The sequence below is a fragment of the Zea mays genome, chromosome 1, assembly GCF_902167145.1.
Source record: "Zea mays cultivar B73 chromosome 1, Zm-B73-REFERENCE-NAM-5.0, whole genome shotgun sequence".
In the NCBI taxonomy this organism is placed as follows: Eukaryota; Viridiplantae; Streptophyta; class Magnoliopsida; order Poales; family Poaceae; genus Zea; species Zea mays.
Window position 1 is genome coordinate 43,505,149 of NC_050096.1, and position 17,540 is coordinate 43,522,688.

General features: G+C 44.7%; 1 protein-coding gene across 1 annotated transcript; it reads left to right on the forward strand.

Moving 5' to 3' along the window:
• The first annotated feature begins 10,282 nt into the window (after positions 1–10,282).
• LOC100277770 (uncharacterized) lies at positions 10,283–10,821 on the forward strand. The gene has a single exon (NM_001364102.1). It carries the CDS (start codon positions 10,375–10,377, stop codon positions 10,546–10,548), a length of 174 nt encoding a protein of 57 aa, NP_001351031.1. The 5' UTR covers positions 10,283–10,374; the 3' UTR covers positions 10,549–10,821.
• Positions 10,822–17,540: the final 6,719 nt, after the last annotated feature.

Consider the following 17,540-nt stretch of genomic DNA (forward strand, 5'->3'; position numbering starts at 1 on the left):
ACTATCTAGACAAGTTTGTGGTAGTGTTCATCGATGATATTCTCATATACTCTCAAAGTGAGGAAGATCATGTGGAGCATTTGAAGATGGTATTGCAAAGGCTTCGAGAGCATCAGTTGTATGCCAAGCTGAGTAAATGCGAGTTCTGGATTCATGAAGTCTTGTTTCTGGCTCACATCATAAACCAAGATGGGTTAGCAGTGGATCCAAAGAAAGTAGCAGATATCCTGAACTGGAAAGCACCGAAGGATGTTCGTGGGATCAAGAGCTTCATTGGAATGGTCGGATACTACAGGCGTTTCATTGAAGGCTTTTCAAAGATTGCTAGACCAATGACAGCATTACTAGCGAAGAAAGTTGAGTTTAAGTGGACCCAAAAGTGTCAAGAAGCATTTGAAGAACTGAAGAATAGATTGACCACAGCACATGTGTTAGTTCTGCCTGATGTTCACAAGTCATTCTCGGTGTACTGCGATGCTTCTTACACCGGATTGGGATGTGTGCTAATGCAAGAAGGAAGAGTTGTAGCATACTCATCTCGACAGTTGAAGATCCATGAGAAAAATTACCCCACACACGACCTGGAGTTGGCAGCAGTGGTTCATGCGTTAAAGACATGGAGACATTACCTGTATGGGCAGAAGTGCGACATCTACACAGCTCATAAAAGTCTGAAGTACATATTCACCCAGTCAGAGTTAAACATGAGGCAGCGAAGGTGGTTGGAATTGATCAAAGACTACGAGTTGGAGATACACTACCATCCAGGCAAAGCCAATGTTGTTGCAGATGCTCTGAGCAGGAAGAGTCAAGTCAATATGATGGCCACGTACCCAATGTCATATGAGTTGGCCAAGGAGTTCGACAGACTGAGTCTCGGTTTTCTGAACAGTACGCAAGGAGTAACAGTGGAATTAGAACCCACCCTAGAACGGGAGATCAAAGAAGGGCAGAAGGATGATGAAAACATCAACAAGATCCGGCAGCTGATCTTAGAAGGAAGAGGCAAGGACTTTCGAGAGGATGAAGAGGGAGTAATATGGTTCAAGGACCGATTGTGTGTTCCCGACCTCAAACCTATTCGGGAGCTGATCCTCAAGGAAGCTCATGAGACAGCCTACTCCATACACCCTGGAAGTGAGAAGATGTATCAGGATTTAAAAATGAGGTTTTGGTGGTATGGCTTGAAAAGAGAGATCGCAGAATATGTCGCCATCTGTGATAGCTGTCAAAGAACCAAAGCAGAGCATCAGAGGCCCGCCGGATTGTTGCAGCCATTGCGGATTCCTCAGTGGAAGTGGGATGAGATTGGGATGGATTTTATAGTTGGCCTACCTCGTACCCGGGCCGGCTATGATTCCATCTGGGTGGTTGTGGACCGCTTAACAAAGGTGGCCCATTTCATACCCGTGAAGACAACATACACCGGAGCAACGCTAGCTGAGTTATACATGTCACGGATAGTCTGCCTTCATGGCGTGCCGAAGAAGATAGTGTCAGATCGAGGAACACAGTTCACCTCTCATTTTTGGCAGCAGCTACAAGAAGCTTTGGGCACACATTTGAACTTCAGCTCGGCTTATCACCCGCAGACAGACGGTCAGACTGAAAGAACTAATCAGATCCTAGAAGATATGTTGAGAGCCTGTGCGTTGCAAGACAAGTCAGGATGGGACAAAAGGTTACCTTATGCAGAATTCTCCTACAACAATAGTTACCAGGCCAGCTTGAAGATGTCACTGTTTCAGGCACTCTATGGACAGAGTTGTAGGACTCTGCTGCATTGGGACCAGCCTGGAGAGAGACAGGTGTTTGGCCCCGACATCTTGCTTGAAGCCGAGGAGAATATCAAAATGGTTCGGGAGAATCTGAAGATAGCACAATCAAGACAGCGAAGCTATGCTGACAGAAGGAGAAGGGAATTGAGTTTCGAAGTGGGAGATTACGTCTATCTGAAGGTGTCACCTATCAGAGGAGTCAGAAGGTTCGGAGTTAAAGGCAAGTTAGCACCCCGGTACGTCGGACCATATCAGATCCAAGCAAAGCGTGGAGAAGTGGCCTATCAGCTCAACCTACCAGAAAGTTTGTCAGCAGTGCACAATGTGTTCCACGTGTCACAATTGAAGAAGTGTCTGCGAGTACCAGAAGAACAGTTGCCCGTGGAGGACTTGGAAGTCCAAGAGGATCTGACCTACGTAGAGAAGCCAACGCAGATTCTGGAGTTTGCAGACAGAGTCACCCGGAGAAACACCATCAGAATGTGAAAAGTCAGATGGGGCCACCACTCTGAGGAAGAAGCAACCTGGGAACGAGAAGATGATCTGAAAGCCAAATACCATGAACTCTTTGCTGACCAACCTTGAATCTCGGGGCGAGATTCTCTTAAGGGGGATAGGTTTGTAACACCCTGAATTTGGGGGTATAAAATTTCTTTGCTCATATTCACAAATTCAGGTGTTACTTCTCTTTTCACACCCTTCCCAATCCCCTCTTTCTCTTTTCTATAGAAGAAAAGTGGCTATTTACTTTGTGTAATTATAGTCTATTAGACTAAAACTCCAAGGAGTATGTATTGTGGCATCATGTCAAACCCTAAATTCTACTTTTGTTTGGTGCATAATACTTGGAAGTGCTAATTTGAATTAGTGGCCCATCTAAATTTGAATCAAATAGAGTAAATAAAAAGAAAAGGGAAAACAAATGCCAGAATAAAAAAAAGGAAAGAAGCCCACATCCCCCGCCCCCTCGGCCTTTCGGCCCATCTGGCCCATCCCGCGCGCGCCTTCCTTCCCCCTCTCCTCTCTCTGCCCTAGCGGGCCCGCCCGTCAGCGCGACCGCCTTCCCCGCGCCCGCGCCCGCTTCCCCCGCTCTCTCTGCTCGCGGGCCCGAGCTGTCAGCTCTTCCGTCTCCGCGTAACCGCCGCCCCGAGCCGCGCGTGCCGCGGACTCCGCGCCCACGTCGCGCGTGGAGCTCGCAACCACCTCGCCCTCGGCCACTTGAGCCCGGAGCCTAGCCCACCCTCTCTCTCTCTCCCTCATTTGCGCACCTGCAGACCTCCCTTCCACCTCACCCACGCTTCTCACACGCCAAAGCGCCGCCGCCATTAACCGCCGTCGCCCGAGCTCGTTTCTCCGTCGCCGTTGGAGCCCCGTCGTGCCCTCTGCCACGGTGAGCTTCGCCTCGACGTCTGCAACCCGGGACACGCCCCAATTTCCCCTCCCCCTCCCCGAATTCCTCTGCCCGCGCTCACCCGCCGTTCTCTGCGCAATCGCCGAGGTCCGCCACCGTCGACTCGGGCTGCCGCCGCGTCTTCGCCGCCACCGAGGAGTCCCCGGAGTTCGCCTTGAGGTAAGGAACCTCTTCCGCCCTCTCCCTTCTTTTTTTACTGCCCCCGCTGTGCTTAATTCCTCGCCGGAGTCCTTAAGCGCCGTCGCCGAGCCACTTCGCCGTGGACCGCCCCCCTTCGGTGCCCCTGTCCCGGCCTAGTCCCCACCAGAGGGTTCCCCGTGCCCTCCCCGACCTCCCCGGCCACCCAGGTCGCCTCAAGGACCCGCAGAGCCCCCGCGCCCCTCGTCTCCGGCGAGTCCTCCGCCGTGGGAACAGGCGCTGCCGCCTCTGCTAGCCGGAGGGGAAGACAGAAGCCGGCCACCCAATCCCCGCCGTCTATCCCAGATCGAACGACTCTATTTTAAATAGCCCGAGCCCAGCCCTAGCCGTCCGCCTGAGATCCAACGGCCCAGGGCCGTTCCCCCACCCCCCCCCCCCCCCCCCCCGCACTCCGCCTTCCTGTCAATCGGGCCCCGCCTGTCAGCCGTCCGCCCGCTCTGCCCGCCCGGCCCCGCATGTCAGCCGCTCCTGCCGCCGCGCGCTCGCGCGCCCGCCCGCGGATCTAATCTCGGGCGTTGATCTGAGATCCAACGGCTATAAGAGTCCGATACCCCTTCGCCCGCGCACTTTCTTAAAGAGACCCCCGCCTTTCTGCAAATTAACCCGCCGTCCCTGGATCTTCGCAGTTAGGTCCTCGGACCTTTTATTTAATCCAAAATAAGTATTTAAGGCATATTTTTAATACCTAATCTTGTAAAATTCATAACTTTGTCATATGAACTCCAAATTAGGTGCTTCAAATTGCAAAATGTTCATAATATTCTTATCTATCTATTTAAACAATGTTTCCCTGCTGTTTTTATGTCCCAAATAATAGTTGATCATTAGGGTAAAATTAATGTTATTGGAACCCTATTTGAGATAAATAGAAGATACTAGACTTTAATAAAAGTTGGAGCACCTAAATTTATGGACTTAACACCATGTAATGATTTAACCCCACCACTGACTTAGACCTGATTAGTGGATAATGAATCATTTTGTATAGTCATCTACCCTAGACCTAGGGAACACCAGATTGCCAATCCTTTTCTACTGTGAACTTGTGATCTCTCTGCTGCATATGTTTGGTTTATTGCTTTTGTTTGTTACTTCCCAAGTGCACAGAATGAATGATTACTTTACGTAGACAACGGGCAGTCTGTGTTTCCCGAGGAAGCTGCAGAAGAAGTCCCTGATCAGCAGTTTTGGTGAAGGCAAGTGTCCTCTGACCCATTATGTCCTATTCACTTATAATTCACTTTCCCGCATTACTTAATTGAAACCTAAGGATTGACTAGCTTTATACTTTACCTTATCCTTCATGACCTTTTGGGTTATTATTATGGTTAGCATTTTGCTATTGTCTTAACCTAATCAATGAACATGATGTGACTATTTATGATACTATACTGTTATCCTGATGATATTGGTGATCTTGTGATACTCTAGGGGGCTCAGGTTGTTTCCTGAGTACCTCTCCGTAAGGACCTGTTCGTTGAGAGACCACCCGGGATAACAGTGCAACCATGAGGGTGAAATGGGATGCCCTTAGCTAATTAATTAGAGGAACTAGAGGTGTAGTTGCTTCGCCGTCGTGCCGTCAATGGGGTCCAGGCACAGTGCTTGCTCTGTCGAGGCTGAGTGCCGAGGTTCTTTCGTTTTGCTTTTTGTTAGTCACTCTCCTGCGGGGAGGGGTACTGTGTTTATCAAACTGGAGAAACCTAACGGGCGGCTATGATCTCTAGGGAATCTTTGTAAAAGCTACATAGTGATACCCTCCCGGACCACCTAGGAAGTGATCAATGGGGATTAGCTCTCCCTGGGCAGAAAGGGAATCATGACTCATGGGTAAAGTGTGCGACCTCTGCAGAGGGTAGTGAAACTGATATATCAGCCGTGCTCACGGTTAAGAGCAGCCTTGGGATCCTCTTTGATTAGAGATACTCCGGATACACTTTGGATGATGACTTTAATGATGATGGTTAATGATGGTGACTTCAATTATGAATTCTAGTATTTCCTCTCTGAGGAGGTACTTTTGGGATTATAACTTGGGTTTCATGATAAAATCTGGCTTCTACTAACAATAAATACTTGACCAACTAAAAGCAACTGCTTGAGCCTAACCCCACATAAAGCTAGGCCACTTCAGCCAAACGGGGCATTTGCTGAATACGTTGATGTGTACTCATCCTTGCTTTACCACAAAACACCAGGTTGTCCATATTGTAACCACTGCTCAGGAGAAGATGAAGCCGTGGAAGGAGACTTCCAGGAGTTTCAAGACTACGACGAATTCTAGGTGTGGGTTGGCGGCAACCCCCAGTCAGCTGCCTGTGAAGGCCTTATCTTTACTGCGTTTCGCTTAGCACTTTGATTTATCAGTTAAGTTGATGACTATGTGGATGTCTATGACTCTGTGATGTAATAAGTTAATACCCTTTTATGTTATTATTCGAGCACTGTGCGATGATGTTCATTTATGTAATCGCTGTGTACGTGAGTTCTGATCCTAGCACGCACATAGTTCGCATTCGGTTTACCTTCCAAAACCGGGTGTGACACCCAAGCAACCTCTAACCGTCAAGGAACACGAGGTTCCAAGAGTAACAAATCCGCACACGGTTAAGTTTGCAACGAGCTCAAGAACAAAGAGAATGGGAGAATCGAGATGAAATTGACAGCGAGTTCGATCGAGTTCACCTCACACCAAGGGCCCTTCAAATGATTGAAGGAGATGCGATTGCGGGTGTGAAAGGTGAAATGAATGCGCTTGTTTGAAGGTTGGTCAGCCAAGAATTCGTGGGAGAGGCAGGAGTAAATGAGAGAGAGAGAGTGAGGGGGTATATAAAGGATCCCCCAAAAGCTGGCGGCCGTTAGGAGAAAAGAAGTAAAAACCGGTTGAACCAGTTTTCAGACCGGTTGAACCAGTTTCTACCAGGGGGATCTCGGTCCACTGAGCTACTCAGCCGGAGACTCAACCGGTTTCAAAACCGGCTAAGTAAGGAAAAATTTCGGCTCAACCGGTTTTCAAAAAATATCTGCAGCGACTTTTCTGACAGCTCTGACTGTCAGACAAGTCAGAGCAGAGGTGGAAGGTGAACAGTACCAAAACCGGTTGAACCGGTTTCAGGACCGGTTGAACCGGTTTTGGGGGCTGAAACCAAATTTTGAGCATTTTGAAGAGAACAAAATGGAGTCTTTGTGGGAAGTAAAATTTGTTTTTCTCAAGGGCATTCATGATCTGGAAAAAAATGTTCTCCAAGATGTTTTCAAAAGATTTTGAACTTGTCTCGTTGCACAACTTACTTAACCGTCGCGGATCCCTCTTAATTGCACGGCGATTCCTATGACTCAAGAATTATAAACTTAGCACCGCCGTTGTTTCTAAACACTTGGAGCACGCCACTTGATGTGGAATTTTAAATCCGCTGTGCTTTATACCTTTATGCTCGTAAGATCTGTGCTTCTCCTGTCTGTAGAAGTACTGTGTACATGCTAGGAGCAAACCGGTTAGAATCTCAGTTTGTTTTGTCATTAATCACCAAAACCCTTAATTAGGGTTGATTGCACTTACACTCGCCCTTACAAAGATGTTCACAAAGAAGCACGGAGTAAGGGAGGGATTAACAACTCACACAAGACACAAAGATCACAGCAAATACGCACACACAAGACCCAGACTTAAGCTCAAAAGACTAGCACACTAGAACGGAGCTCAAATCACTAGAATGTCGAACAAGTGTGCGAGAATGGAGTGTGAGTGATCAAGAGTGCTCAAGGAATGCTTGGTCTTCTCCTCCATGCGCCTAGGGGTCCCTTTTATAGCCCCAAGGCAGCTAGGAGCCGTTGAGAGCAATCTGGGAAGGCAATTCTTGCCTTCTGTCGCCTGGCGCACCGGACAGTCCGGTGCACCACCGGACACTGTCCGGTGCAGATTTCCTTCCTTATTTGGCGAAGCCGACCGTTGGCAGCCTTGGAGCCGTTGGCGCACCGGACACTGTCCGTTGCACACCGGACAGTCCGGTGCCCCCTCCCGACCGTTGGCTCGGCCACGTGTCACGCGCAGATCGCGCAGCCGACCGTTGGCTCGGCCGACCGTTGGCTCACCGGACAGTCCGGTGCACACCGGACAGTCCGGTGAATTATAGCCGTACGCCGTTAATTTATTCCCGAGAGCGCCAAGTTCGCCTGAGCCAGCCTGGCACACCGGACACTGTCCGGTGCACCACCGGACATTGTCCGGTGCACCACCGGACAGTCCGGTGCACCCAGACAGCGCTGGCTTTGGCTGAAACAAAGCCATCTCTCTCCAATTTGTTTTCTCCTGTTTCTAGCACTTAGACACAATACATTAGTCTTTAAAACAATGTACTAAGTCTTAGAAACATACCTTTTGACTTGATTTGCACTTTGTCCACCACCTTGCATATATTAACACTTAAGCACTTGTGTTGGACACTAAATCACCAAACACTTAGAAATGGCCCAAGGGCACATTTCCCTTTCACTTTCGGACTCGAATTTAATTCTAACGCTAACCCCGGCTTGTAGTGTGTGCTTAAGTTTGTAAATTTCAATTTCCGCCTATTCACCCCCCCTCTAGGCGACTTTCAGTTTCTCTCTTCCCCAAGTAATATATGAGGGTATTTTTTATCTTTATTGTCAACATTAATTGTTATAGTAACTGTTTTAGTTTGTTGATCCAAACAGGGGCGGCTAAAGTTTAGCATCTGAACTTTAGTCACTCCGCTTGAGCCCAATATATCCAAACAGTGCCTAAATTAATATTTTTTGCTATTTTAGTCACTTTTAGTTTTATATGTTTGGATCTTTAGCTTCCAAGTGACTAAACTTTAGGGTCCATTTGTTTTGTCTTACTAAACTTTAGCACTACACTTTTTTTTGCTAAAGTGTAGCTACTAAAGAAACAAACAGGGTGGCTAAAAGTGTTGTGGTGAAGTTTAGCACCTATTAGCACTTGAGCTCCACTAAAGATGCAAAACTATGCTAAATGTGGTCCCAACCCTATTTTACATTGAATACCCTTTTCTCTCCCCAACCATTGGTCGTGTGCTTCTACTGGACCTCAAGTGCTAAACTTTAGCACATGCTAAATTTTGGCATGTGTTAGGGCATGTTTGTTTCTCTAGTGCTAAAATCTTGCTCAACTTTAGCACTTAAGGGCTATTTGAATAAAGTGCTAAACTTTAGCACTTGTGTTCCACGTGGAGCACGCGACCAATGGCGAGAGAGAGAGAGAAAAAGTGGTATTCAATACAAGATGGAGTTGGGCACCACTTTTAGCATAGTTAAGCATATTTGTTAGAGCTAAAGTGCTTTACAGGTGCTAAACTTTAGCACACCACTTGTAGTCACCATCTTTGTTTCTTTAGTAGTTAAATTTTAGCAAAAAGTGAAATGCTAAAGTTTAGCAGTGGGAAACAAATGGACCCTTAAACTTTAGCATTAAGGGCTAGTTTGGGAGCACAATTTTTCCAAGGGATTTATATTTTCTCAAGGAAAAAATAGTTAATTTCCATTAGGAAAATAAAAATCCTTTAGAAAAATGGAGTTCCCAAACTAGTCCTAAGAAAAGAAAAAAACCCTTAAGGCCTGTTTGTTTCGTTGGAATTAAATTTCATTTTAATAATAATAATTTAGACAAAACTAATTAAGTTCATATATATATATAATAATGTTTGTATATTATCCTAAATCATATGAGACAGATAGTTATATACTACATTTATATTATAGCGAAGTAAGTAGAAGAGTGTGCTATAAGTTGTACATCGGAAAAATAGCATGTAAATCTATATAATCAATTTCTATTTCCCACCCCATGAATTTGAGATAGACTTATATCATAACTTTGGAAAGTGATGGAATGTCACGTTCTAAAAAAATAGTCTATTCTATTAGTAAGATTCCAGTTCTTCAAAATTAGGTTGAGGAGCCAAGTAGAACGGAGTCGTTCCATCCCTGATTATAGGAACGGAGCCGCTCTGTTCTGTGTTTGGTAATCTGGAATGGAGCGGCTCTGTTTTTTGTTTGGTTGCAGAGTGAACGGAACGGGGCGTGACTGTGAGAGCGGGATGGGAACGGAGCGGCTTTGTCCGGTTGATTTTTTGGAGCGGAATGGTTCCGGATCTGAGGAGAATATTCCTTAATTGGAGCAATTCCGTTCTAGTTACTTTGTAATCAAACAGCAACAAACAAGACCTTAGTCATTTTTGCTTTACCTCCATCTAAACAGACCCTAAATATCATGTGTGTTAGACGTCTTTCCTTTGGGCTCTTTGGCATCGCAAGCATGCATTGAAGGGTTGGGCTACAGATCGATTTGGTCAATTGTTATTGCTATGCTCACACGGCTGAGCGAAGGAGCCGACAAAGCCTAAAACCAACTGGTAAGGGCATGTACAGTGGTGTTTAATGTGGAGGCTCGTAAGGTGTTTAAGGGGGTTATTTGCAAAAAAATCTTAGAGCCGTCTCTCCGTGAAGAGACGCCTCTGGCTCGTAAACCAAGTAGCAACAGACGCTTCATTTCCCATTGTACGAATTTGTCGTCTGTTCTATCGATCTGATGCTATACAAATACATTTAATTCTGTATTTATTAATAGACTACGTTTATAGACACACCATTGTACAATAGAGTCTCTTAGTTGTCTCCTGTGCTTGGAGAACTGTTTTGGTGTCTCTCCACTGTACATGCCCTAATTGTCCCCTAACCCTGTTGTGTGACGACTAGTCGTGCGTGCCCAGGCTCTCCAAATATTTCTACTACTACTGCCAATAGGCACAAAACTAATGTCAGTACCAGTAGGCTGTGTTGAGCGCGTCTGTGATTTGGCACTAGTAGTAGTAGCACTAGTATAAAGAAGCCCCCCGCCCGACCTACGCAGGCATCCCACTCGCGCCATCACCCGACGCAAAGACCACTCTCAGCCAGCCTCAAGGCGCGCGCAACGCCGCTCCTGCGCTTGCGTGGGTCGTCGGCATGGACAAGCAGGATGAGAGGAAGAAGCCCCACGGGAAAACAGACCCCAAGAGGGGCGACATCATGAAGCGGATCATAAAGGACCTCACCGGCGGCGGCAACGACGGCGGCGGCGGTGCCAGTGACGGTGGTGGTAACAGCGGCTCCGGCTCCACCCCCGCTGGCGCCGACTGACGCACATGGCGCGTGCGTACCCAGTTACGACGGCAGGGGCGAGCGGTGAGCCCCCGTGAATCCGTGATGGTTTGTGTAGTTGTTGCTTTCTCGAATCTGGTTATCTGGCAAGGCTAGCTGCCGGCTGCGTATCGTACGTTAGTGTAGGGGGCGGTCAGCGTTCGGATGGCGGGATGGGTGGTGTGCAATTTAAGACTGTGCTGTGTAACACTTGTGCTCAATAATTGTGGATGATCAAATCGATGGGGCCGCACGCCCGCACCTATTTGCGTCTCTCTCCTCTTTGCTGAATCTCTCCTCGTTGTCGTTACTATTCACGTGGTAATTATTATATTTTTTTTTTGTCTCCCCACGAACGGATTAATTCGTGCGTGTTAATTGTATCCTTGAGACTTTCACCACCTCGGATCGTGATTGCATGCATCCGTAATTCGTTCCGGGAATATATATACCTCTTTTTGTTGTTATTGCGAAACCTATTCCGGAAATAGTCATGTTTAGTGGGTGTTTGGATGTATAAGAACTAATATAGTTAACCGCTAAAATTAACCTAGACATTCAAACAGTCTAGATAATGATTCAACTATTAGCTACTTTTTAGTAAATTAACTACTAGTTAGCTAGCTAATTTAATCAGTAATTTTTAATCAGCTAACTATTAACTATAGTATATTCAAACAACTCTTAAACAGACGAATTACGTACGCACGAAAGGGCCTACACCTGTCCTGGCTCGTTGCGGGAAATTCTTCGGTCTTCACATTGAGCCAAGAACCGAATCGTGCAGTATCTATTTAGGAGAAGATAACAAACAATCTTCCGGTGTGCATCATTCTTGGCCGTTTGTTCGAGATGGCGCCGCGGCTCGGTCCATCGGCTCCTAGCAGGCACTGTACTTCTAGATGAGTACGCGCGCTCCTGGTCCTGGATTGGGCGTCAAGGCAATCTTCTAGATACATACACTCTCACACGCACACAGCGGCACGCCTGCTCGTTCCTGCCTTCCGGACAGGGCTGGGCAAAAAACCCGTAACCCGAAACCCGAATCCGGAATACCCGAACCCGAAATACCCGAAACCCGAATTTTGTTCGGGAATTTCGGGTAGCAACTTGCAAAACCCGAAATTATTTCGGGTAATTCGGGTATCACAATCGGGTACCCGAAATACCCGAATTACCCGAACTTTCATGTGTCATGTACTAATGTCATGCTTAATTATTAATTTGTACATCTATAATTATGTGTAAGTGTGTATAACTTGTGATTGTAGATTGCTTGTGTTTTATATGTCCATGTATATCATTATTCAAACTATATTTTTATACTAATTTAATAAGGTGCATGTGTTTTTATGAAGCCAACACAATAGTTCGGGTAGTTCGGGAATACCCGAACCCGAACCCGAAATTCCGGGTACCCAAATTTTCGGGTAGTGAAAAACCCATTATAATTTCGGGTATCGATTCTCAAAACCCGAAATTTTAAAAACCCGAATTACCCGACCCGAAAATTTCGGGTAACCGGAACGCCCACTTCACTTTCCGTGGACTTTGGCTTGACTAACAGGCAGCCAACCACTATCCACCGGTCTGCTCTTGCTTGACGTCACTCACCAATCATCACTAGCTTTCGTCATTGCTTGCGTCAGATCGTCCCTTGTCCATCTCCCGTCTGGCGCGTTCGCTGTTCAGGTAGATTGCATGCAATACAGGCCCAAATATGTTCCCACCGCTGTCTGGGAGGCTCTAGATGGGCCTCCAGCGGATGTCCTGTTTCTTTACTAGCCTGCAACGAATACTGGAAAAGGCCCAAAGTCAGCGGGTCGTGTTTCGATGCCAAGCTCAGCACGCACTTGGGCCCTGCTCGTCATGCCTGCCCACCTACGCTGGCAAGGTGGAAATGGAACCGGTCCGATGCATATCCATAGTACACTGTACAGGTTTTATCACTCGCGCTCGTGGCTCGTGGGGCGGTTGGAGCTTTTCGCCGATCGGCGGCGGTCGGCATCGAGCGGGCGCCGGGAAGCGCTAGCGCGCGCGAGAGCCGTCGTCGCGAATCCCGCAAAGCATGGTTCCATTCCATTCCATCCACCCTCTGCCCAAGTGGAGCTGCCGGGAAAAAGGAAAAGAAAAAAAATAAAACAATGTCCGCCGGTGCCGTCGCGCCGTGCTGCTGCGGGCCGCAGGGGCATCTGGCGTGGAAGTCGCCATCACCATCAGTTTCTCGCGAATTGTTAAGAAACCAGTTTAGGCTTCGAAGGCCCATGTGACCAATCTAGCCGAAACCCTAACTATGCACTATATATAGAGGAGGACATCACCATTTGTTGTAACCAGTGAACAGAATACATGAATGAGAATATCAGTTCCTCCTATATCTTTGTATCTTCAGTCTTTATAAGTTAAGAAGCCTTTGGACTACATTCAGTAGCAAAAGGTTCTTAACACGTTATCAGCACGAATGCTCTCTACATAAGTTCGCAAAGTAAGTAGGAAGGTTCTTAACACGTTATCAGCACGATGCCACCGCGATGAATTAATATGCACAAGTCACATGCCGGCAGGACCGCCGATGCCACCGCGAGCAGGCACGAGCGCGCGGGCAAGGACCACCGCCGCTATGACAATATTTTGTGGAGTTTTGGGACATGTGTATCTCGCGGCAAGAGGGCCAAGGGGGAATGTTAAGAAACCAGTTTAGGCCCCGAAGGCCCATGTGACCCATCTAGCCGAAATCCTAGCTATGCACTATATATAAAGGAGGACATCACCATTTGTTGTAACCAGTGAACAGAATACATGAATGAGAATATCAGTTCCTCTTATATCTTTGTATCTTCAGTCTTTATAAGTTAAGAAGCCTTTGGACTACATTCAGTAGCAAAAGGTTCTTAACACGTTATCAGCACCAATACTCTCTACATAAGTTCGCAAAGTAAGTAGGAAGGTTCTGTATCTCTTGAATCCCTTTTTATTCCCTCTAGAAAAACACAGCACACAAGAAAAGAGAAAAGTAGCATTCCAAGCAGATTTTTTTTTCACCGGCACGAAGCTGTTGGAACTTGGAATACGCTCATTGATTTTACTGCATCATCGAAAGAAAGAAAAAAAGAATGGCAACACAGTGCTAAGGTTGACGTCGTTGCCGCACTAGCAAGCAAACTACGACCTTAACTCGTAGTGCAGGAGCGAGAAGCACACCTGCCACCTCGCTGCCGCCGCAGCACGGGTGCGGGCGCTGGCACCACCGCCAAAATGCCAACGCGTGAGCCCAACCCACTCCAAGGCAGTGCATACTCGTGGTCACGCGAGTGCGCAAGCTCAGTCGCTGCCGCTCCATGGTCCACAGCAAAGCGCGCTGCCTCGCCGTCGTTGGAGCGCGGGCGCAGGGCGCCGCCGTCGCCACACGGTCGCGCTTTGCGAACTTATGTAGAGAGCATTCGTGCTGATAACGTGTTAAGAACCTTAATATGCACAAGTCACATGCGCCCATGTATATTTGTAGCGTTGAACTTATTGAAAACTCACATGCGCCCATGGCTCACGCTTTGCGAACTTATGTAGAGAGCATTCGTGCTGATAACGTGTTAAGAACCTTAATATGCACAAGTCACATGCGTGGATGTATGGTCAATAATTCTCTTGATCTAGTTGAAAATATTTTACAAGAAGTCTAATACTAGCATATAAACAACCGTAATCATCCATATGAACCATAGAAGGTCATCTTGTTGTTTCTAATATGCACAACCACTTACCTTATGCATATCCAAATTCAGTCTTATGAATCGTCAAATGAAAGCACACTAACTTGGTTTATACCAAAGTAAGTTTATGGTCGAACATGCAAGTAGTAAGTCATTGACACTGTGAATGCTCGGTCCTGAAGAAATCCCCCCTTGCCCCTAATCGTATAAAAACCACATGAAGTGGATTGAAAAAGAAAATACCCCAAACAATAGTATTGAAATTAAAGTCAATATTTATTTTGAATGATCTTTTATAAATGATCAACATCTCTTACATCATTTTGGAATTGTGATTGTAAATATTGTATGAATTAGAAAGCCACGAAGAGTAGACCCGTTTTGGCAAATAATTTCCAAATTCTTGAAGAGAAGGTCACATTTTTCTCATCATTATATATGAATCTTTACTTAGTATTTATTTGAAATACATTCGATGTTTGTTTCCACTTTGTATGGAATCTTGCATTTACTCGATTATTATGAAGCATGAAAGTAACATAGAAGCATATGAATCATCTCTTAAATACTATGAAAGTATCCGACTGATATAAAATGTCGAGAGAGAAATCGACACAAAAAAAAGAATTTTTAAGAAGAGTGCATCCAAGCAGGCCACGAAGGTTGCCCTCTATAATGTCATTCCTCGAAGTATTTATTTTACATTATATGCATAGAATGAAAATGTGACATTACATCAGCACTTGAAGAAGCATGATCATATGAAGCATCATACATGTAGTACCCTCTCAAGTTTAAAAGAGATCCATAAGAATTCGTTTAAGGAAGAAACAATGAACATCGTACTTTCACTATGAATTGTTAGGAAATATGGATGATTTTCCATATGAATTATTAAGAAAGATTGAATGCGAAAATCATTTATGAAAATTTACCCCTTTTTGAATCTCAATGCACACTTGAATTGTCAATTTATTATTTGGATAAATAGTTTAGAATCTTAGATATCCTCTCCCTTTTTTGCATCATAAGAAATTTCATTTATATTCGCAAATAATGAGAAGCTATCAATTTGCAAGACCATCACATTAGTATCCCCTGAATTAAGAAGATCCTTGTGAGCACTTTTGAGCCACTGGGGGAACTAAAAGTGCAATACTCTCTTATGAAAAGTGTAATTTAAAGAATAACCCTTGCCTAGAATGCATCTAGGAGATATCCATGGTCATATAAAATCCTTATTAGGGATTTTAAGAATTTATACGTGTCAAAATATGCTTCATCAAAATGGTCAAAAGTGAGTGCGCTCCTTAAAAAACCACATACCAATGAAGTTGATAGCATTGCTCATAAAAATTATGGATATATTGGATAATCATCACTATGAAGTCTAGCAATGTGAATAAAGATGCCAAAAGAAATAAGGATACACTTAGAAAATATGGTCGTACTAGAAGAATTACCCTTTTTCAAGAAAAGGACATGAAGTCCATAATTTCAAAAGAAAGAAAAGGGGCATATAGTCCTATTGCATATGATTAATGCAAATGATCATAAGAACAACTCCCCAACTTCAAATCTATGGTATATGTACTTATCACAATAATGCTCAAGTATCTATTCCACGGCATTAGGGGGAGGAAAAGAATACTTGAAATAAGAATGCCGGGAAATCGCTCGAAAAGCCAAAAAGATCCACGTGCAAGACCCGCACTAATAAGAAAACTAGAAAATCAAGAAGCCAGGAATTCACATAGAATATTCCCGTGCAATACAAATAAGTAAATTGGAATGTCAAGAAGACATTGAAATAAAGTATTGAACTGCCATTTTGTTTTGTGATTTGTAGAGCGTGATCAAGTCGCACTATTGTTTAGTGCACTAGAGAGGACTTAAGTACCATGAATGGTATTCCTCATCCTATTCCGAGGCCTCAAAGAAAAGGATAGGAAATCTAGTTACTCTAATTTCAAGTACCCGGGGACGCCTGGAGAAAAATGGATAAGAGAGCTTATCATAGCCTAGTCACGAAACACCCCAACGAAATAATGGGGAACCAGTTGAGAGCTGGTAACTGGAGAACAGCCTGCTAGCGAGGTGCCTTCAGGATATGAATATACCAGTAAATGAAAAAGAAGAGAAAGCTGAAACAAATTTGAGCTCATCAGCTATTAATAAAGGAGCTTGCTACCGTATTAAGAAATATTAGAGTAAAGCAAGATAAAGTGCATAAAGCACTCCTGTGAATTCTGAAAAGGAATGGTAATACTTGAACAAGAGCAATAGTCATTATGTATCTATCATATAATGCAGACCACCTTGAAAAGATGGCAATCACTGTAGCAAAGATACAATGACTACTAGAAGCTCAAGGTCTTGAAGATCTGTTTTCCTAATCATGGGCATTATCTCCTTTGTAAGTATGTTTATCTCATTGGCAGAAATCAACTTGAAGTTGAATAAGAGGATGATTAAATAAAGGAAAGATCTTGATTTGGACTTTATATATTTATAGGCACATGAAAGTGTCATTGACCATAACCTAAGAAAGGCAAATAAAATTAAGCATAGTGTAACTTCGAAAAGTTACCACAAGTATTGAAAGAATCATGCAAGAATGCAAACATACTCGAAGTATGAGCATGCCACAGCTTAAGCATATAGCTTGAGGTATGCTTGAATGAATATTGAAACATATACCTTATCATACTGAATAGGTTCTCAATATAGAAAAGCGCATTATGAAAATACTATTAATTGGTCGGTCATTTGTGAACCCAGACCTATAAGAACCTAAGGATGAGGGGGAGGAAATACCATGTCGATACACCAAAGGTAGACACTCTATGTGTCATTGTGCTTGATCGGTAATGGCATTAAGTATAAATAAATATCATGCATATGAATCATGAATATACTCCAATATATCCAAAGGGCTAAGAAATTTTGCATCAAAGATCAAGACATGTACCTAAATATGAATATGAATCCCTTTGTTATAAATTAAAGTCATATTGAAGTCAGAAAGTGGACCTTTGTGTCAACAATGACAAACTCATATGGGAACCAAGGTCTAGCATAAAGATTCTGTGAAGATGTATACTTTGAATAAGAAACACTCCACGATATAAGTAACGTGGATTAAGGAATCCCACTATCAACTTATGAAATAAAGAAGCTTGTGTTGCATAGGTAATGATGGGATATGTGCTATGTATGAAAATCCCATTAATATATGATCAAGAAGGCATATGTTGAACCACGTTAGAGTCTTGCATAATAAGG